At 40.2% G+C, this 23,644-nt stretch overlaps 1 protein-coding gene across 6 annotated transcripts in view; it reads right to left on the reverse strand.

The window, feature by feature from the left end:
• The window catches only part of LOC148364953 (tetratricopeptide repeat protein 28-like), a 298,161-nt gene that overhangs the window by 23,439 nt on the left and 251,078 nt on the right, over positions 1-23,644 (reverse strand). For all 6 annotated transcript variants that reach the window (XM_088335313.1, XM_088335309.1, XM_088335310.1 and 3 more), the window contains one exon: positions 21,301-21,441. In XM_088335313.1, coding sequence (XP_088191439.1) covers positions 21,301-21,441 — 141 coding nt within the window. The remainder of the gene's footprint in view (positions 1-21,300; positions 21,442-23,644) is intronic.

The raw sequence follows: 23,644 nt of genomic DNA on the forward strand, positions 1-23,644 counted from the left end.
GCTATTGTAGTCCATTTCCCGGACACGTCTGTGAACTGTGGCTTTTGATACCTGGACTCCAGCTTCAGCCCACTGTCTTTGAAGCTCCCTCAAATTCTGGAAGCGGCTCTTCTTCACAATTTTGTTAAGGCTGCGGTCATCTCTCTTGGTTGTGCAGCGTTTCCGGCCACATTTTTCCCTTCCGACAGACTTTTTGTGGATATGCTTTGAAACTGCACTCTGTGAACAGCCTGCTCTTTGAGAAATTTCTTTTTGTGTCTTACCCTCCTGATGGAGGGTATCAATGATGGTCCTCTGGACAGCAGTCAGATCAGCAGTCTTCCCCATACTTGTGATTTAGTTTACTGAACCAAGCTGAGTGTTTTTAAGGCTCAGAAAACCCTCGCAAGGTGTTTCGAGTTAATTAGATGATTCAGGTGATTAGTTGAATAGCCTACTTGTATACTTTTTCATGATATTCTAATACTTTGAGATAGGATTTTTGAGTTTTCTTAAGCTGCAAGCCAAATTCAGCAATATTAAAATAATAAAAGGCTTGAAATAGTTCAGTTGATGTGTAATGAATCCAGAATGTATGACATTTTTGTTTTGTTAATTGCATTACAGAAAATAAAGAACTTTATCACAATATTCTAATTTTCTGAGACAGTCCAGTACATTTTTTTTTTGGAGAGAGACCCATACCATATTTTAAGAACAACCCAGACAAAAACACATTTTTCAGGGCATTTTATGTCACTTTGGGATGTTAGATTACAGGTTGGGAACCTTTATAGCTAATTAATGGTTTAAAAACAAGGTGCAAGCAGCGATTTTGTAAAAACGTCCCAAAATTGCTGCAAAAGAGGATCCCCTCGTATTTACTTTTGGCGCAGACGGAGTAAGGCGAGAGGCATGAGGGAGTGCTCTCGCTCATTTGCATAGCCACACTCATCCTTACCGCTCACCCGAACAAATTGCTCTGGGTGCTCTTTTGGTGATTTCACAGTTTGTTACATGGAATTTCTTTATATGGTATTTAAACAGTGAACGCAGATTATTTAATGAGCTTCCATATAAAGGATTTCCTAGCAATGTACAGCCAAAATGAGGTTTTAAGTGTGACCCCCTTGACTGTAAAATGTTGTTAAAAATGTACCGTATATATACACTTGACAGCACCTCCTTCAGTGTTGGTCCGGCTTCGTATACACCACAGTACACTTCTCTCATTCATAATTGGACAGCATGGAGAACATATACTTAGCCTCATATACTTAGTACTCATGAAAAGAGATATATATTGTTCGAGGATACTGACGTATTTACCTTTGGCCCAGAGGGCGCTGGTCAGACAGTAGTGTGCTGTATGCATAGCTCGCCCAATTGCTTTGTGTGCATGGCTGGCGTTTCTGTCTGTTAACATTTTGTCTGTGGGTTTTTATCATTAAGTGTCTCTAAAGTGAACCATAATTGTTTAATGAGTTTCCATATAAATTATTCCTTAACGACGTACAGCCAAGACGGGGTCTGTTGGGTTGACACCTTGACTGTAAACTGATGTGGGGACTATGCTTTTTATATACTGGAACTAGAGGTAATATCGGGCCCAAAAAAAGCACCCGAGCCCGACGCAGGCCCGAGGGGTATTAAACCCGACCCGGACCGAGCCCGACTAATTAACTGGATTTGCTGGCCCGGCCCGAGGGGGCCCAAAATTACATATTTTATTTATAAGGAGGGGTGATTTATGATAACAAATTAAACTCTGCCTTTTGTTACAACATCTAGGCCTAAGTTAAATAAAACTGTATAAACATTTACATCTTTTATATTTCTGTGTCTGCACTGCAGATGTTACATTAAGCGACAATCTGTCATTGACGTTTTTTTTTTTTTGAGGTAGCGAAAACATTTAAGGGCGTCCGTCATTTTGACGACTTGATCATTGGGCCATAATCCACAGCAGCAGTAGTAGTACGTCCTTAAGATTTTAGCGCGGCACTATCATTGAGGGGGTGTTGACGTGTTGTGCCCTTTTCCGACTCCTATGCAAATCCCCCCCCCCTGATCGTATTCTATATAAAACGCTTATTAAAACAATAAAGCGAGCTAATTATAATAATTGGGAGATCCTAGTCTATATAACGCGTTTATTTAAACAATAAAGCGTGATTTTATTCTGCAAATTGCGTTTTTTAACGCGGATGAAAATGTCACCAACGTCAATGTACGCTTCCGACAAAAGCGATCGTATTCTATATAAAACGCTTATTAAAACTCTTACCAGAGTGCGTTTTCCTCGTCAGTTCTCCTCTCTTGAGTTTATCCTTAACTTCTTGTTGGTCCGACTCCATATCGGGGATACCAGGCCAAAATCACGCGAATTTGCGGAGGGGAAGATTATTAAGAGGACAGCATTCACGTCACGTCACGTGCACAGAGCATGCTCTGGCTCCGTTAAAAGCAATTACAGCTCCTTCTCCGTTTTATCCAAATTATTTATTTTATAACAAGTATTCCTTGGTCTAGTATCCATACATAGTTTAAGTATATATTTTTAATGAACATATATTTATAATTATTAATTAATTAAAAAAAAAAAAAAAAAAAAAAAAAAAAAAAAAAGCAGGACCGAACCCGACCCGACCCGACCGTATGACTGACATTTCAGGCCCGACCCGGCCCGAAATTGCCTCGGGTTCGGGTTCGGGTTCGGGCCATGAATCTTAGCTCTAACTGGAACTAACCAATTAAATTAAACGCGCCACAACAGTTAAGTGCCCTAGACTTAACTTTGCACTTGTTGGAATTGGAATGCTTAAGATGAGATTTGCAAGATTAATATTTTATCTCCGAGCCATACGTACTCGTTATACATATATAAGCTAGAAACCCAGATGAGGGTTCAAGCTTTCTTTTGATAGGCCATATCAAAAGAAAGCTTGAACCCTCATCTGGGTTTCTAGCTTTTACCATTTTTAGTAGACAACAGTTGAACATTGCTCAGTTTCATGAAAACACTTGCTTCCAAGAACATTTCCGTCAAAAACTGCTTTTTTGTGAAAGAGTGCATTTTAAGCAGAAATTTCACATCAGTGCTGTTTTTTTGCATTTGTGATACTTCTAATACATAAACAATAACAAATGGAATTTGTCATCTTTTTTTAGAATGAAAAAAGCTTTGAAGCATTAACGTGGAGAACCCTACTGTTCTCACCACATCCCTTCACTGCGCCTACTCGCCATATGAGCCACCTACACACTCTCATTTGCTGAAACAGGAAGCAACACAGGGAAGTTGAAGCTTCCTCGTGAGTTGCCAGTCAACCCAATAAAGACACTCCTGCCATCTAATGGTGATTTTTCTTTACTGAAATTGTTCCCAGAGGCTCGATACTTACTGATGTGTGGCACAAAAAGCCTTTATAATAGTTTTTAAAAATCAAAATAAAAGAACAAAACTTTTTGCCTGTGTCCCTCCTCTTCTCCAAGAGATGGCATCATTGCACCTTTTACCAGTCTCCCCAGGCCATGTGCAATCATCATTACCACCTTCTGCTATAAACACTTTGGTCTCTCATATTATATGTTCAATTTCATTTTTATTTGTATAACCCATAATAACAATAAGTCCCAAGGGGTGTGCAGACTACAGACTATTACAGACAATACACTTTTATTACACCATAAATTAACATAAAATAATTATAACATTTTTATAAACAGAGAAAATAGTATATTTTGCTTTTCATTTTCATTATTGTCTTTCCTGCTGCTGAGGTTTTGAGTTTTCCCCTTGCCCTCATGTAGGTTTCAGATCAGGGGATGTAGTAATGATAGTCTGTAGTCTGTAATAGTCTGTACAGCCTTTTGAGACTTCTTGTGATTAAGGGCTATTCAAATAAACATGAACTGACTTATGAATTTAATAATAAATATTTTTTATGTTTTGGCACTCAGGGACAAGCCTTCATAAAATGTATTGATACTGTATGTGATGGCACTGAAATAGTTAATAATTGCATTCATGTCACATTATTCTTTTACTTATATATATATATACTGTAACCCCTTGAAGTATTGTGATTTACTGATGGCGGTTTTGCTGCTTTGCGAATTTTCATCTTGCATTGTGTTTTGCATCCTGAAATATTAAACAGAAGTCTCGCCCCTTTTCTGCTTTTCTTTTTCTTGGTCTGAGTTGTACAAAAACGTAAAACAGTCTGATGAATCTACATTATGTACAGTATGTGCAAGACCTTTGCATTTTATTTTCAAGGGTCTCGTAAAGCCATACATACACTAAACGCTCTTGACCCACAAAAGCACCAAAAGGCAGAGGAAGATGCTTTCTATGGCCAACTAAGGTAGACTTTTTGACCCACTAAACTTGCTGTAGAGCTACATTCAGGTCATTGGCGCTCCCTAGTGTCTCTCTGGTACTTAAAAAAATGATAACGGATAAATATTTGGTTTCTGTAAGACAAAACAGGACACATTATTATCTTCTTCCAATGTATATAGATCAGGGGTCTCAAACTCGAGGCCCGGGAGGCAATTGCGGCCCAAGGGGAGATAGTTTGAGACCCAAGCCTTAATATAAAAGCGATTGTGGGATGTATCAGAAGTGGGCAGGAGGAGGAGTACAGGAAACTGAATCAGGACTTTGTCCAATGGAGTACTTTTATTGCAGTGTGTATTTTATGTAACACTATTTAAATACTCTATAAAACACGCTAGAGTGGGTATTAGGCACAGAAGGGCAAGGGCACGTCACATTGGGTATTTGTATATTGTATTCCTTTTGCCTTATTATTGTATTGTTCTCAGTGAAGGGATGCTGCTGGAAATGTGAATTTCCCTCCGGGGATGAATAAAGTATCTATCTATCTGTCCGTCCGTCCGTCCATCTATCTATCTATCTATCTAAAGGGACAATGTGTGTTATTAAGGTTGGAAAAATATAATTCATTAAAATTAAAAAATAAAAAAAATCTTTTATCTTTTGCTTTTCCCCCTTGTTTAACCCTACCCTTTTTCTACTTTTTTCCGAATTTTCTTATCTTTTTCTTGGCTTTTTTTGTGTTATTTTGTGTAGCATTCTTTGAGATATTTGAGAAAATTGGATTTATTAAATCAGAAGTTTTCTTGAGACAACAAAATTGCGCCCAACCTCAGCAACCTCGGCGGTCTTCAAGTCAATTGAGTTTAAAGTGAAATATTGGAAGGAATAAAAATATGGGTCTTTGATTAGATAGACCCCCTAGGCATTAGGGTCACAGGGGCACCATTTCTTGAGGTATGTCTTGGGCAAGTACAACCTGGTGACACGCATCTTTCTCCAGGCTGACATTTGTTTCCACCCGGTTTTGAACCAGAGACCTTTTGAATTTCAGGCGAATGTGCTCAACACTGCACTACAGAAGCATACACAAAGCGTTTTTTGGGTCCAATATTTTAAGGGTTTCCAACCGGAAGGTGATAGCAGTTCACATGATGGCGTCAAAGTATCATGAAAAGTAAAGTGGACCATGTCCTTTATACAATTGTGCATTAAAACAGCAAAATTCATCTCATCTCATTAGCTGCACCGCTTATCCTCAGTAGGGTCGTGGGGGTGCTGGAGCCCATCCCAGCAATCATCATTGTTCTGGAGTATTTCACAAATAAATACATAAACAAAGGTTTTAACGTGGGCAGCACGGCGGCGCAGTTGTTAGCGCATGTGCGGCACAGTTCATGTCTTGGGAACCTCCTGCGTGGGTTCAAATCCTGCTCCAGACTTCCTGTGCTGAGTTTGTATGTTCTCCCCGTGCTTGCGTGGGTTTCCTCCAGGCACTCCGGTTTCCTCCCACATTCCAAAAACATGCATTTCAGGTGAATTGGCCGGTCCAAATTGTTCCTAGGTGTGAATGAGCGAGTGAGTTGTCTGTCCCTGTGTGCCCTGCGATTGGCTGGCAACCAGTTCAGGGTGTCCCCTGCCCACTGCCCGATGATTGCTGGGATGGGCTCCAGCACCCCTGCGACCCTACTGAGGATAAGCGGTGCAGCTAATGAGGTTTTAACGTGGCGGATTTTCACTATCATTGGATGCTTTTGAAAAGCAACTCCAGCAAAGAACGAGAAATAACCGTAATGCTTTTCAGTCACTGATTAAGGGATCTCAAACTCATGGGCCTGTGCATTTCTATCCCTCATGATGATAGTTTGAGGTTCCCACGTCAACAAGAAAGGACAATGCGTATTATATGACCAATAGATTTTGTGGTATTCTGTCGTGCAACTGGAAACGAGTGCTAAAATGAACACAAAGCAACATTTTTCTTTTTTAGATCTTTTATTATTAGATTTAGGTGAGGCTCATCTTGTAGCAAATTAATAGAAATTTCTCCACCAACGAGTATTCAAAAACACGGCACATCAATGCATGTTCATATAATATTTCATGTATTTTTGCTAATTATTGTAATTAATATTCTTTTTTTTAATGAATAAAGTTATTGTTACCAGAAGGAGGCACTGAATAATACACACTGTCTTTTCAAGGGCAGCCCTAGCCAATTATGGGTTAATAAACAACTGATTGATTGATTCATTTTGACATTATTTCTTAATGATCTATCATTTTTAGATCTTTTTTTGTGTTGGGAATGAAAAAAATACATTTGAATACAGCGGAATGTTTTTATTCAAACATATTGTGGAAAAAAATATTCTGCCCAACCTCACCTAGGACCTAGCGCCGGCGACCCCCAGGTAAATTTAGTTTGAGACTATTTTGGGTCAAAATATTGTGAGACAAAATGTTGAATGTTGTAGCCAAAATCTGTGAGGAAACATTTTTCCCCCCACACAATTACCGTATTTTCCGCACTATAAGGCGCACCTAAAAGTCTTAATTTTTTTCAAAAGCTGACCATGTGCCTTATAATACAGTGCGTCTTATTTATGGATCAACATTAAATCACAAGGTCTCGCAACTTACGCAACAGCCGCCAACTCGATTTTCCCCCAAACGTGGAGTAGTCCGCGGTGTATGCTGGGATTTATATACCGGCGTTTCATTGGCTAACCAATGTGTCAATCATCATTTGAATCGATCACTATTGGCTGAAGTTATTCGGAGCCTCGGATTGGCTAGAGCGCCAAAAAAAACCCTGCAATTGGCCGAAAAAGATGTATCAATCATCCGTTGAATCGATCGCTATTGGCTGAAGTTATTCAGAGCCTCAGATTGGCTAGAGGGCCAAAACAAACCCTGCAATTGGCCGAAAAAGATGTTAAGGGGGTAATCAGTTGGACTGAATCATCTGACTGTTTTGTCGACGTTCCCATTGTAGCGCCTTATAATCCGGTGCGCCTTATCTATGGAAGATATAGGATCAAAAACTATTTTTTTGGGGGTGCGCCCTATAACCCGGTGCGCCCTATAGTGCGGAAAATACGGTACTATGAAAATAAATACTCTAATACATACCAAAACCAAAGAACATCCCAGGTTTATAGGCTCAAGCATTTGCTTTACAAATAAAAGTACTGTACAAATGTTCGTTTTTTAAAACAAATAACTACTGTGCCATCAAATATTAACAGGGAGACTGTTTAGCCAGTAGAATACAGAACACAATGCACAATACAAATCGGTAAGAAAGCAAAACTGTACTGTAAAAAAACAATAATAAAATACAGTAAGAAAATTTTACTTGAATGAGACCAAATCATCTACTAGTTGACCATGCTAAACCTGCTTTATGAACATTATTTTTTTAATTTATTATATTTTTTATTATTTTTTTGTTAGTAAGAAAATTAAAATGAGTAAAATAAGGCATATAGTTTTGCTGACCTGGAAGAAACGGTTGCTCTTTTGAATAAACAGCTTTTCTTATTTTACAATTGGTAATGTAATTAAAATAATACTATCAATACATATTCTGTGAAAGTATAATTTTAAGATTTTTTTTTAACTTTCATTAGAAAAAAAATAAAAATGAAAAATGAATAAAATGTTTTGTCAACTAGATATACTTTACTGTATTTATATTTTTTGTGGTATGAATCGATTTGGTCATTTTGGATATTTGTTTTCCAATATTGATTAAAACTATTTCTTTAATCCTTAATGAGCAACATTAATGGTGGGGTGAAGGATTTGAAAATTTAAGGCATCAATCATAACTTTAAACCAGAAGATGGCGCAGAGTACCATTTCACTTAATACTATATATAAATAACATTAAGTTGTCTATTTTATTGATAATGTTTCGTACTGTTTTTAGTAAAGTAAAAAAACCAAAAACTGTTTTTCTCATTTCTTTTTTATAGTATTGCATTTGTTCAGCTACACAAATATTTCTTTACTCTTCAGAAGCATGATTATATTTTTTTGACTACATTTTAAAATTGGAATTTCTGCAGTGAGTCACAATAAGTTATTTAAGCTTAACTGTGCATTTAAATTGAAAAGTCAACCTCCTAATCAGATCATTTCATATCCAAATGTGTATATGTGACACATTCAAACTTTAAACTTTTTTATGCCAAACAACTTTAAGGTCAGGCATGTGCAATTCTTTGCGCGACACAACTAAATGCTAATTACAAATATTGACTTTTCAGTGCAACAACCGGTAAACTACAGAGTAAATGAAAAAAACTATCCAATTAAAAAAAAAAGCTACTGTAAACATTTTTTTCTGAAAAACACATGAAAATCTATTTAAATATCTACAGATCTAAAAAATTTGAACCATCTAAATTCTTAACAAATTTACAGTATTCAAATACAGAATCCTTGGAAAAATGCTTACTGACCAATCGCAAGAGGAAAAAAAGTGTCTGGAAGGGAACAGGCTGTCTATGGTTTTAAATATTAAATATTGAAGGCTGATGTAAGCTGTTGCTGGATGTGCTGTTGATTATGTTTAATGTGCAATTGCGCCATGCGACTTTTTGGGGGGTAATGGTACTTGTGCCCGCTCGTGCATTTGATGTGTCCCCCGAGGACTGGTGTCTTGACACTGCACTTTCTTGACGAGGACAGAGCTGCACAAAACCTATATCTCACAGCAAATTTGTCCACAAGGTGGCAAGATTGCGCTATGGCAGACTGCAAATGAAGCTGTAATTTTGCATTCTAACAAAAGCGATTTTTCAATCCTTAGATTGCTCCATTTAAAATATGGTCCCAAACAAAAAGATTATGATTATAGGATTAATTTGACAAAACGCATGTTTTGATTGTGACTCAGCTTCACATCAAGCAGATTCAACAAGCAACAAAAACTTGCTAATAATGGCCATTGGATGAAAAACCTTTGATTCCAGCAGGAGCATTGGGCCAAGTTTTATTGACACACTGTTCCTAGGCCTCCATCTGTTCTTTCTTTCCGAGGTCAAAAGAAAAAGCATCTATCTAGTCAGCTCTTCTGGTAGCCTGTGGGGAATACCATATTTTCCAGACTATGAGGTGCACCGAAACATGGTTGGGAGCAACGTTCCCTCTAATTTTTCTGTGAGCATCACTACGAATAATGGTGAGCAACATCAATCCTATGGATTGCAAACCATTACATTATCAAACATGTCCAAAACCCAAATCAGCTTACAATTTGCTAAGTTTACGACATTGCTAAATTAACTAAAAAAACTAACCCATGTACTATTGGAAAAGTTGTACAGCCCATAAACCATGAGATTTCCATTTTTAAAAAAGCCTTTTTAAAAATATAATACTAACATTTTGAGGGATTTATCTAGTTGGTTGCACAATACAGAACTGCATCTAATCTCACTTTCACTTTTAGTGAAAGTAGTGTTGGCTTCATTTTCCGTCTGCTTTTTTCTACTTTTTAAAACCTGTTTTTTTCCCGTTTTTATTCTTCTTTTTACTTTTATTTTACGTTTTTTCTTACCCCGCTTTCTTTTTACTTGTTTTTCTTTGCGTTTATGCTTATTTTGTTCTCCATTTTCCTCTTTAATTCATTGTTCTTCTTTTGTTTCTTTTTTTTACAAGCTTTTTAAAATCTTTTTCTCCTATTTTCTGATTTTGTTCTCCATTTTCCTTTTTAAAATTTTCTTCTTCTTTTGTTTCATTTTTTCCTACCTTTTTAATTATTTTTTTCTTTGGTACTTCTCTTTTTCTTATATTTTCCTGCTTTTTTTATTTTCTTTTTTCTTTCTTTTCCTCCACACATTTTACTTCTTTTTGGATGTTTTGTTGCTGTATTCGTTATCTGCAGCGCTTATCCTCAGTAGGGTCGCAGGGGTGCTTGAGCCCATCCCAGCAATCATCGAGCAGTGGGCAAAGGACACCTTGGCCTGGTTGCCGGCCAATCGCAGGGTACACAGGGACAGACAACTCGCTCGCTCATTCACACCCAGGGATAATTCTGACTGGCCAATTAACCTGACAAGCATGGTTTTGGAATGTGGGAGGAAACCGCAGTGCCCGGAGGAAACCCATGCAAGCACGGGGAGAACATGCAAACTCCACACAGGGGGTTTGATCTCACGACCTCAGAACTGTGCCGCGCACGTGCTAACCACTGCCCTGCCGTGCTGCCCTGTTGCTGTATTATTTTCTCTTATTTTTTCTTCCTTTTTGCATTTTTTTCTTATTTCTTTTTTTTCTAGCCTTTTCCCCTTTTCTTCTTTATTCTCCGCTTTTTGATTCTCTTGTTTTCCTTTCTTTTATTCTTTTGTTTCCTTTTCCAAGCTTTTCACTTCTTCTTGCCACAAAAACAGACTGGTAAATCTATTCCAATATGGCCATAAGCCTCTTTTGATTGTCACGACTCTCGGCTAACAGCAGTTTTTTTTTATCATGGTCCACAGTCGCCATTAGCCTATAAGGGCCTGTAAAGATAAAACAAGATCGCCTTTTTAGCTTCAAATTTCTTTTCACAGTAGTGACCGAATAAAATGGAGATTGACACATTGGACACAATGGTTATCAAATACAAATTCCCAATATAAACGTATACACTTTTTCGATGTGTATTAAAATCAGAGCTAAAAATAAACGTGTGCAAATGCAACTCAGGATCCACTTTTACACACCACTATATGCGCAAATGAGCACAATCATTGATTGTGCACACATTTACAACTCTTTCACAGTGTCCCAAAAATTCGCCAAAGTAAAATACTCATTTGCAAAGGTTTTAGTGTCTAAAACTGGTCGCCTCCAAATGGCCACTTTTAAAAACGCATAAACCTACCATTAGAAAAATGTATAAAATACAATGTTTCGTTTTTCAAATTGTGATCAAATTTGGAAAAGGCTTTAAGGTACTGTATCACTGGTTTCCCAGCTAAGATGCGGATGCTACATCTTGCAGATATTTTGAAAAAAAAAAAAAAAAAAAAAAATCAGGCGAGAATAAAACCGTTTGCGGCACGGCTGGGTGGTTAGCACGGAGCCCCACGGTGCAGATATCCAGGGTACAATTCCAGCTACCGTAGGCTCCCTGTATGGTGTTTGCATGTTCTCCCCGTGCCTGTGTGGGTTTCATCTGGGCACTCTGGTTTCCTACCATATTACAAAAACATGCATGTTAATTTGCGACTCAAATTGTCCCTAGGTGTGAATGAGAGAGATGTCTGTCTCTGGGTGACAGGCGGCTAGCTGGCAACCGGTTCAGGGTGTCCCCTGCCTACAGCCTGACAATAGCTGGGATGGACTCCAGCACGCCCGCAACCCTAGTTACAATAAGCGGCACAGGAATAAATAAAACCCTTCTATTTCTGCGTCTTCCAACTCAGATTACTCAATGTTAGTAGCACTTGCAGTACAAATTTCAGTTTAGGACAAAACTTCAGAGAGTTACCTTTCAAAAGAAAGCAAAAACGTCCAAACTCTTCAAGAACAGCATTCAATTTACTTTGGGTACTGACTGACTGACTGACGCCGGTGAAGGAATAACTCCTCCCCGGTTGCTAAGACGCTAAGGCGCTCCTCTTAGCAATAGATTCCGGTGCCTCGTCAATGCTACTGCTGCTGGATCTCAGTTCTGCTTTTGATATCGTGGACCACAATATATTACTGGAAAAATTGATCGGTATCTCAGGAACCATACTCTCGTGTTTTAGGTCATACCTGTCGGACAGGACGCAATGTGTTAACTACATCATTCTGACCTCTGAACATTCTGATGTCCCCTGTGGCGTTCCATAGGGCTCTGTACTTGGCCCCCTTCTTTTTAGTATTTATATCCTTCCACTTGGTGATATTATCCGCAAGTATAATATTAGTTTCCATTGCTATGCTGATGACACTCAACTGTATCTGCCACTGGAGACAACTGGTCAGTTAAGTTGTACAAATCTGGAGGCCTGCCTTACTGAGCTTCAAGATGAATGCCGCTTAATTTGTTGCGCCTTAACCCAGAAAATACTGAAATGTTGACAGTTGGTCGAGCTCGAGAGTGTTCTCCATTTGGGGCCTGGTGCTGTGGAATGCTCTGCCTTTCGAGATAAGATCTGCAACCTCAGTGGAAGTTTTTCAGTCTAGACTTCAGACCCTCTTTTATTCAATAGCTTACGGTTGATGCCCAACTCAAATTTTTCCGACTTCCAGGCTGGCTGGTGGTGAAATGAGGGAAAAGGACGGTTTCGAGAGGAGTCAGCAGACCAGCGTCTGGACCTGAAGCATGTCAACGCCTGCATCAACCAGCCGGCAGAGATGGGAAGCTGCATCGTTGCTGTTATGGACTTTTTGGACTATGTTACAGGCTTGAGGCGTCGTTTCTGTCATGCACTTTCCGGAATCATTTCAACATGTTAGCTCTAGCTCTCTTGTATTGATGATGTTAACTATGTTTGTGTACTGTTACCCAATGCTAAATCTATTCCACCATGGTCATCTTGGATGGCGGATTACCACTTGTGAGGCCCCTTCTCAAGGTTTATTTTTTCCTCACGCTGAGGTTTTGAGTTTTTCCTTGCCGGCATGTTGGTCTAAGATTAGGCGATGGTGTAATTTTAATCCTGTGCAGTCCTTTGAGACATCTTGTGATAAAAGGCAATACAAATAAATGGGACTTGATTTGACTAGACTTGACTGACTGACTAATTGAATGATGAACTAAATACATATTGGATGGGTAAAATGGGGTTGGCACGATCATGAGGTGTTTTTGAATGATGGAAAATCCATTCTCGAGGTGATCTGCTGTCATCCCTCTCAGTGTAAAAAAGCATTTCTCAGGTCCCTTTCTTCACATGGTTTGTCTGTGCCTTACAATAAATTATATTTCATTTCTAGCATTATTTCTTTTCATTTATATTTCAACAATTGTGTGTGTCTGTGTATTAGGTGATCCGTTTTGTTGACTGGGGAAAAAGGAGGGAGGTTTATTGTCGTATTGTACACTGAATGCTTTTATACAGAACTTTGAGTGTCAAGTTAAGTCAAGTCAAATTTATTTATATAGCCCTTAATCACAGAAATGTCTCAAAGGACTGCACAGGATTACAATGACACAATTACCTGATCTTAAACCAACATGCGGGCAAGGAACAACTCAAAACCTCAGCATGAGGAAAAAGAGAAACCTTGAGAAGGGACCTCACAAGTGGTATCCCCCTTTCAGGATGAGTGAATTACATATAGCATTACAGTACACAAACATAGTAATCACTAGGTAACATGTTGAAAGTTTGTCTGGAAAGTGCATGACAGCAGCGACGCCCCCAGCCTGTAAACTAGTCCAGAAAGTCTATGACGGCCACGACAAAGACTAGAGAAAAGGGACAAAATATATATAATCTCCGCCAGCTGGTCCATGCAGGCGTTCACATGCTTCAGGTCAAACGCTGGTCCGCTGACTCATCTCAAATCGTCCTTCTCCTTCGTATCACCAACAGGCAGGCAGTCGGAAAAAGAAGGACAATACAGAATATGAGGTGGGCATAAATCATAAGCTTTGGAATAGAAGTGTGTCTTAAGCCTTGATTTAAAAACTTCCATTGAGGTTGCAGATCTTATCTCCGGAGGCAGGGCATTCCATAGCACCGGAGCCCGGATGGAGAACGCTCTCAAGCCTGCAGACTTCTTGGCTCTCGGAGTCACATTTTCTGAGCGCAGACTCCGTGCAGGAACATAGGGTAAAATCAAATCAGAAAGATAAGATGGTTAACATTTATATGTTAATAAGAGAATCTTAAAGTCACATCTTAAGTGGACTGGGAGCCAGTGCAAGTTGGCCAATACAGGAGTAATATGCTCAAACGTTTTGGTCTTAGTCAAAAGTCTCGCTACTGCATTCTGAACCAGCAGCAAACTTTTGATGCTAGACATCGGGAGACCAGAAAGCAATACATTACAGTAAACAAGCCGAGAAATAATAAACGCATGAATTAAAACCTCTGCATCTGATTGGGACAGCATCGAACGAATCAATATTACGGAGGTGGTAGAAAGCTATTCTAATAATATTTTTCAGGTGTGACTGAAACGACAGATTAGGATCAGATATAACAACTACATTTATGACCAAGTCACTATGGGTGATATAACATTTGTCTAGGTTCAGGGTAGTGTTTGAAAACAACTCACGACAGTGAGCTGGACCAATAATTAACATTTTAGTTTTTTCTGGGTTAAGGCGCAAAAAATTAAGTGACATCCATCTTTGAATCTCAGTAAGGCAAGCCTCCAGATTTCTACAACTTAACTGTCCAGTTGTCTCCAGTGGCACATACAGTTTAGTGTCATCTGCATAGCAATGGAAACTAATATTATACTTGCGGACAATGTCACCAAGCGGGATCACAAAAATACTAAAAAGAAGGGGGCCAAGTACAGAGCCTTGTGGAACACCAAAGGGGACATTAGATTGTTTAGAGGTCAGATTGTCATAGTTAACACATTGCATCCTGTCTGACAGGTAGGACAGGTAGGTATTCCTGAGATACCAATGCATTCCAGACAAACAAGTAATATGTTGTGGTCGACAGTATCAAAAGCAGCACTGAGATCCAGCAGCAGCAACATTGATGAGGCACCGGAATCTATTGCTAAAAGGAGATCAATGGTTACTTTAGCCAGGGCTGTCTCAGTTGAGTGATTTGCTCTGGATGCTGACTGGAAGGATTCAAAGAGATTATTTTCAGACATAAAGTCATTCCGTTGCTGTGCAACAACCTTTTTAAGTACTTTTGCAAAAAATGGTGGATCTGACACTGGTCTATAATTACATAGGCCTTCCGGGTCAAGGTTAGGTCGCTTAAACATGGGTTTAATAACAGCAAACTTGAAGGCTACCAGAACAAAACCATTATAGCGACTTCGCGGTTCGACGTTCGCGGCTTCAGACCTTCGCGGTCTGGTCTGTAATGGTTTATTATTATTATTATTATTATTATTATTATTACTTTTTTTTTGAAGGGCCGTCGCTACTTTGCAGATTTTCACTTTTTGCGGGAATCCCCCTGGGCCGACGACCCTAGCACGGCGCGCCGTTCTCGTTTCCCGGCGCGCGGTTTCGGTGCGGCTTCCACTACACCACCCCCCTAACCCCACAGGTCCCCCCAGCTACCGCTTCCTCCCGCGGCCGCCCGTCCGTCGGCCGGAGCCATCAAGGGCCGTGTAGCGCCATGTAGAGCCATCGCGGCCCGGGCGGGAGACGCCGGGCGCCGGCCTCCGCGCCGAGCGCCCGACCCGCTCAGCTTGTCGCGGTGTCGTGCGTATCGCGCCCGAAAGTACCCGCGCCACGGGTTAGGGGCTCACTCGCGGGAGCGACCAAACGGCACCCGCGGTGCGGCGCAAGTATAAACCCATTCGTGAATTTGTCTCCGATCGTCCCGGGCGGACGTAAAATCGCCCAGCTGTACGACTCTTAGCGGTGGATCACTCGGCTCGTGCGTCAATGAAGAACGCAGCTAGCTGCGAGAACTAATGTAATTTGCAGCTGCGATTGGCTGGCAACCAGTTCAGGGTGTCCCCTGCCCACTGCCCGGAGATGGTGGGGATGGGCTCGAGACCCCCCCGCGACCCTAATAAGGATAAGCAGTGCAGATAATGAGATGAGAGGGCAGCACGGCGGCGCAGTGGTTAGCGCATGTGCGGCACAGTTCATGTCTTGGGAACCTCCTGCGTGGGTTCAAATCCAGCTCAAGACTTCCTGTGCCGAGTTTGCATGTTCTCCCCGTGCTTGCGTGGGTTTCCTCCGGGCACTCCGGTTTCCTCCCACATTCCAAAAACATGCATTTCAGGTGAATTGGCCGGTCCAAATTGTCCCTAGGTGTGAATGAGCGAGTTATTTGTCTGTCCCTGTGTGATTGGCTGGCAACCAGTTCAGGGTGTCCCCTGCCCACTGCCTGATGATTGCTGGGATGGGCTCCAGCACCCCCGCGACCCTACTGAGGATAAGCGGTGTAGCTTATCATATACCAGCTCAGTAGCCTAGATGGTAAGGCGCCCGCTTTGAGACTGGGAGGTCGGCGGTTCGCGCCCCGGCCGAGTCATTCCTAAGACTTAAAAAGTGGTCGGCGGCGCCCTCTGTTGGCTGCGGCTGCATCGGCTCGCTACAACGGGTCAGGTGCAATCGACATTTCGTTCTGTGTACATTGTTACACAGAATGACAATACAAGGAAATTATTATTATTATTATTATAGCTTATGAGATGAGATTTTTTTTTTTTTTGAAGGGGCGTCGCTACTTCGCAGATTTTCACTTATCGCGGGTGGTTTTGGTCCCCATTAACCGCGATAACCAAGGTCCCGCTGTAATATTTAAAACTGAAGTTCCTAAGATCCCAAACAGATTTTTCACCAGTGAAGCCTGAAACTGGTCAAGCAGGCAAGTAGTTTGTTTGGCCCTCCTGACCATCTGTAATGTAAGTAATTTTCCAAAAAAACGGCAGATTTGACACTGGCCTATAATTACCTAGGCTTTCTGGGTCAAGGTTAGGTCGCTTAAGCGTGGGTTTAATGACGGCAGACTTGAAGGCTACAGGAACAATACCCAAGGATAGCGATATATTAATAATATTTAAAACTGATGGTCCTAAGATCCCATCCAGATCCTTCACCAGTGAAGCTGGAAACGGATCAAGCAGGCAAGTAGTTTATTTGGCCCTACTGACCATCTGTGTTAGACTATCAAGGGACAAATCATTGAAACTGGAGAATGTTTCTGGACAACCGCCGACATGGTCCTTACCTAACACCTCCACATCTTTGAGATAGGAGGAGGTTAAAGAGCGTTCTTTTAAAATTTCATTCCTGATTAGTTGAAACTTTTTTATTAAAAGATTCCATAATGTCATAAGTAGACTTATTTGGGTTAAGTTGTTGCCTGGTAAGTTTCGCCATTGTGTCAAACAAAAATTTCGGATTATTCTTATGTTTAACAATAATCTTAGAGAAAAACGATGCTTTAGCTGAGGCAAGAGATACTTTATATCTCAGCAAGCTGTCACACCAGGCCAGTCAGAAGACCCCCAGCTATGTAGTGCGCCATTTTCGTTCAAGTTTTCTGCAACCTTGTTTGAGTGACCTGGTTTCTTCAGTAAACCAAGGTGTATGCTTCTTAGGTCGAAATGTATGCCTTAGGGGCGCCACAGAATCAAGAACATTATCCAAAGCAGTATTAAAGTTGTTTGTAAGTGAGTCAACAGACCCAGTGTACAAAGGGAAGGCTGCAGTTACCATAGGTAATAGTTCTTTTAAAGCTAATGCTGTTGTAGGGAGGATATTGTGACTGCTAATGCCTAAATTTTCCTTATCACAGTAAATATTAAACAGCACCTCACACTTAACAAGATAGTGATCAGAGATGGCATTAGGATACGGTAACACTGTAACATTTGAGGCTACTACGCCACGGGTCAGAACAAGATCTAGAGTGTTCCCATCTTTATGAGTGGGCACATCAACTATTTGATTGAAACCAAATGTATCAATCAGTGAATTAAAAGCAATCGCAAGTGGATTTGATGGGGAGTTTATGTGAACATTAAAATCACTAATAATTACAACATAAGTTACTAAGTCTGTCAACAGTTCCGAAAATTCATCCAAAAAATTTGAGTATGGTCTAGGTGGGCGATACACAACAACTACATAAATTGGTGTTGACATTAAGGACCTCATAACAAGTGCTTCAAACGTTTTAAAAACAGTAGGGGTACCAGGAGTAAATTTCAACTTACCTTCCGATATAAGAGCAACGCCTCCACCTTTTTTGCATGGTCGTGCCAAGTGCGAACTCACAAAATTAGGGGGAGAAGCCTCATTTAACACTACAAACTCATTTGGTTTTAACCAGGTCTCACAAAGGCCAATAAGGTTAAGATTGTGTTCATTAATAAGGTCATTGACAAGTAAAGCTTTGGAGGCTAGTGATCTAATATTCAGAAGGCCAAGCTTCAGCACTGTGGACTGAGCTGAATCCTTTTCCGAGTTTTGAACCTTAATGGCAACCTTAGTGGTAACCTCCACAGGATTATATTGCCTTGCATGACGGCAGATGAGGCCCGAATTTCATACCACAGGAATATTGTTGACAGGTGGAGTAGCAGGATGACTAGTGGTAGAAAATAATGTTATTTCTTCTCCCTCCTCACCTAACAAGGGATAGTCAGAGGTAAGAAGCACAGAAGACGATGCTATAGAAGAGTACAAATCAGGGTATGTGGTGCAGGCAATGGAACACTCTAAACTACAAAAACTATGTGAATTGCATGAATCTAGCATAGCGCTAGTTAGCTCTAGCATTACAAACTACACACCCGAGGTTACAAGTGGCTGAAAAGTGCTTTCCAATTAAGTTACAAATACAAAAAAAATACAAGGATGCTTTTCTCTTTCAATGTATTAAAGAATGTATGCAATTAGATTGAACTATTTACATAATTCTAAAACGAGACAGCCTTCATTCCCTGTAGATTAAAACAATAAGTGTAGTGAAAAAGCAATTCAACAAAATGACCGTGAGAAGTATCCTATGTCTTCTATTGCTGCAATATTGAGGTCAAAGTCAGCACCATCAGTAGCTTTGCATTACATGTCTATATTTTTTATTTTTATCAACACTAAAAGTATCACAATCAAGCTTTACTACATAGAATACCCAAAGAACGGCCAACTGACTGGATCAAATTCACGATTGATCTGCAAATGAGTCAAACTCTGGTGTGAACAACACAACTCAGTAATGACCCTTCACATGCTAATGTAAAAAAAGAATGTTTGGTGGGGGCGTAACTGTTGGGATTATATACGTATATTTATCCTACAGTTGACACAAATATGTTATAAGTGTTCTCAGCCCTTTTTGTATAGTTTTCAGCCTAAGCTGTTTCTCAAGGCCATGAGTTTTTGTTTCTGTCTCTTTCACATTCCAGTGGGTGCACCCTGACCTGTGCATGCCATAACTCAAGTTGTTTTTCTCCAAGAACCTGAATATTAGAAGGGAGAGTTCGGAGACGTCTTCAGAGCGAGCGAGCGAGCGAGGAGGAGATTCTAACAGCTTGGTCTCCGCGGCTCTCATAATGATGATTAATAAAATAACCAATTCTAAAGAACCGATTCTCTTTGTCTTTTATTTCAGAGCGTTTTACTATAAATGTTGGAGACTTGAACCTAACAGTAACCTGCCCGTATTTTTGTAGTATTTCTGCAGTCTGATTTTTGTAGTATTGCTATAGTATTTAATAGAATTATTAACGTTTAGTTTTGTAGTATTTCTACATTATTTTTTTAGAAGTATTCCCATAGGATATGTTTTGTAGTATATCTGTAGTATTTTTGTAGTATTGCTGTAGTTGTACTTTTTGTAGTATTCTTGTTGTCATATTTTTCTAGCAGTATTATTATAGTATTTCTGTCATAATATTGTAACAGTGTATGTAACAGTATTTTTGTATGATAATATAACTGTAGTGGTATTTTTGTACTATTTCTGTAAAAGTATTTTTAAGTATTTACCTAAGAGTGTCTTTGTAGTATTTCTTTAATATTTTTTACTATTACTGTATTTTTTGGTAGTATTCCTATTGTAATATTTCTGTAATAGTATTTTTGTATCATAGTATTGCTGTAGTAGTATTTTTGTTGCATTTATATAGTATTTTTTCTTATGAGAATGAAGACAAAATCATATTTTGGTCCTTTTTGGAAGCACTTTATTTGTGATTTAGTTTTGAAGTAATTTTGTAGTATTTTTGAAGTATGTTTGAAGTATTTGTGCCAACAAAACATTATTTCCTTTACATTAGCATGCAAATATTCATTACTGAGTTATTCACACAAAGAGTGTGCCTCATTTGCAGATCAATGGTAAAACTAATCCTGTCAGTTTGCTGTCCTTTGGGCATTTTATGTAGGTAAGCCAAATGGATGGCTGTGGTACTTATAGCATTAGTACACAAAATTGTAGTGCATAAGCATTTCAGCAAAATGACCCTGAGAAGTATCCTTTGGGATTAATGTCAGGGGTCTGCAGCACCGGGAGCTTTACATTCCATGTCTTTTTTTCCTTTTTTTAACCCACAAGAATTAGTGGATTATTACTTGAAGCCCATTAAAAGGACTTAATGAACACCAAGACTCAATTACAGATGGAATTATCCCCTCATCAAAGATACACTCAATAGAGGACAAGGACAGGGAAATATGACCCAGTCAAGCACACTTCGGTCTATACTGGTGTAAACTGCCAAGAAACAACCCGACGCAGTCTGGAATTTGCATCAAAAACAGAATGCAGGTAGAAGCTGAACACACAGTTTTTCTTCCAATGCTCGGTCGGCATTTAAACGCAAACCAACCCACCAAGACAGGCAAATGATAGAGGCTTTAGAGCAGGGGTCTAAACTTAAGAGAGTTGAGGGCCGTTGAAACTAGGATCCGGCTGACGTGGTGTTTTTCCACAAAAACAGCGTTGATAAAAACATTCCACTGTTCTTAAAAGGACAGGTTATTATTCCTATATCTATACACTAAATGTTGCTGTCATGTGCAACCCAAAATGATTCTGCACTCGTTTTTGGTGGCACGACAGAATAAAGCAACATATAGTGGGAAAACAATACACTCTGTCCCTTTTAACGTTCATATTAAGGCGGGGGCCTTAAACTATCATCCTGGGAGCCACTAGTTGGAGACCCCTGCTTTAGAGGCTTGGATCAACGCCGTCTATTTAATAAAGGGGTTCATGTACAGCCTGTGCATGGACTGAACTTTAGGTAATGACTCCTTTCACAGATGTACCAATAAATCCCCAACTAATGCAGCTTTTCTTTTTCCTTCAGTCGGTTGAAGTCTAACAACTTCCAATCTCTGTGAGCAAGAAATTTTTGCAACGTACCTGTTGAAAAGGTTGTTTCTGGACACCATGCGCAAGAAGCCCGTGGGGTCAGTGACAGAGTTGAGCTTGCTGTTTAACTCCTCGAATTGTTGGTCCAACAAATCTCCCGCCTCGCTCTCTGTCTCGCTGCTTGAAAGCCCTCTTAAAAAAGAAAATAGAGAAAAAGAAATTAGACAGTTGTCAATAATGCTGTCACATTGGAACAAAACTGACTGACACTTAGAAGGCATGCTTACTTTCCTTGTGGAAGAATGTAAAAAAAAATTCTTATACGCCCAAAATATTGAGCATCAACTCACAAATAGATGACCTTATTTCACTTGGCCCTGGCAGAGTGAAATTCTATCATTACAATGCTGATGTTGATCCGACCGATGAGTCACCCTCCTACATTGCTATCTTTCCCTTCATTATAGACATCTGAAAAAAAATCAAAATCCTACACACCTTACTCCAAACTGTCAGTTAAGTACTATCCACCCATTCATCCATCCATTATATGCACCGCTTATCCTCAGTAGGGTTGCGGGGGTGCTTGGTGGTTTTTTATTTCAAAATGGGTTATTTGCTTGAAATGAACTAGGTCAAATTCAACCCCTTAACGTTCCCGTTAAATTAGCCTAAAATACAAATCCAAGATGTACCCAAAGTGAAAAGAATGTATTTCTGGAGAATATGGATGGTTTTGGTCTCTTTCAAACTAACATTGAGTAATTTGAGTTGGAACACACAGAAATGTATTTTCTTTATTACTTTGGCCATTTTTTAATATTGTGAAAGAGTTTTAAATGTTTGACTTTTCTTTCCAGAAGTCAACCAATGATTGTGCACACTTGCGCGCAACAATCGTGTGTCAAAATGAATCACAAATTGCTTTGCGCATATTACATTTTGGCTCAGGTTTGAATACATACCGTAAATGTGTACATATTTATGTTGGGAATTTCATTGGCTAACCAATGTGTCAATCCACATTTAAATTGCTCAATATTGGCTAAAGTTTTTTGAAGCCGAATTGGTCATGATGTTTTTGTTTGTTTTTTTTCAATACAGTCCCTCATAGGATGTCACAGGCTAAAAAAGTGACAAAAGCTTGCTATTGGCCAAGACTGAAGTCAATCAAAAGGACTGAGGCTCATGGAAGTATTGAAAATCTGATGAGTCTGTTTATTTTTAAAGAAGAGTGATGGAGCCAAACAGACAGATTACAAGGAAGCTTTTCAGACAAAGTAGGAATAATTTTAGGCTGATTTTTTTTTTTTTTTCAATTTGTTGGCGTTATCTTGTGTTTCCCAAGCACCTTTCGGTGAGCTATACAGTTTTCATAGTTTTCAGGTACCCTGTTTCAAACTGATTGTGATATTTATGTGATGAGTATATTTTCTAAACCTGTCTTGATTCCCAAGAGTTTAAGCTTTCTAATGCTTTGTGGCATGTTTTAATTCATTGACTCTTCCGTCTGCCTGCCCAGCTCGTCCGCCCGCCCACCTGACCCGACGCCCGTCTGCACGCCTGACCTGACGCCCGTCGGCCCGCCTGACCAGACGCCCGGTCCAGCCTCTTTCTGTTCCTACTTTTGCTACGCCTTCGGAGGCTGAAGTGGGGCCACCCTCCTCGGGGGCATCAGCCCATTCTGGAGAGCACTGTATTTATTTTCAATTTGTTTTTTTCGGGGGGGACTTCTGGAGCCGTCCCTTGAGGTGGGGGGGGGGGGGGGGGGGGGGTTCTGTCACAGTTGCCATGGCACCCAATTGGCCCCGCCTGTGTGGTGTCAGCTGCAGCTTGTTGACAGATTGGCTCCCTGTCAGTATTTAAACTCGGTCCTGTCAGTCCCCTTTTGTTGGTCCGTCTGCGAATCTCTGTTTCAACACGGCAAGCCCTTTTTCGCCTGTCCTGTTTTTTTTGCTCCTGTTAGTCTCCCGTTACGATCTGTTTTGAGCTAGACCACGTCTGCTCTCCCGTCCCGGATTACGACCTGTTTTGATCACGACCTCTTCTGTTCTCCCCCTCCCGAATAATGATCCATTTTTTGATCTTGACCACGTCTACTCTCCTCTCCTGGCTTTCGACTTGTTTTCGATCCCGATCACGTTTTTGCTCTTCTATCCCGGCTAAAGACCCGTTTTTTCCGTTCCCAACACCGTCATTGCTCGCCACGGAAGTCCCACTTCCGCGTCTTAGCAACCTATTCCTCGCGACCAACGATCTCCGGACCGTGTGTGCGCTCCTTTCCCTTCTTCCCCCAAAAAACGTGACAAACGTTACGCGAGTGGGTCCTGTCTCCTTTCGCGTCCTGACATTGGGACGGCTAATTTCAAACTCACATTTATGTGAATTGTATTTA

The sequence above is a fragment of the Urocampus carinirostris genome, chromosome 5 (assembly GCF_059441175.1).
Source record: "Urocampus carinirostris isolate Australia breed hairy pipefish chromosome 5, RoL_Ucar_1.0, whole genome shotgun sequence".
Classification (NCBI taxonomy): domain Eukaryota; kingdom Metazoa; phylum Chordata; class Actinopteri; order Syngnathiformes; family Syngnathidae; genus Urocampus; species Urocampus carinirostris.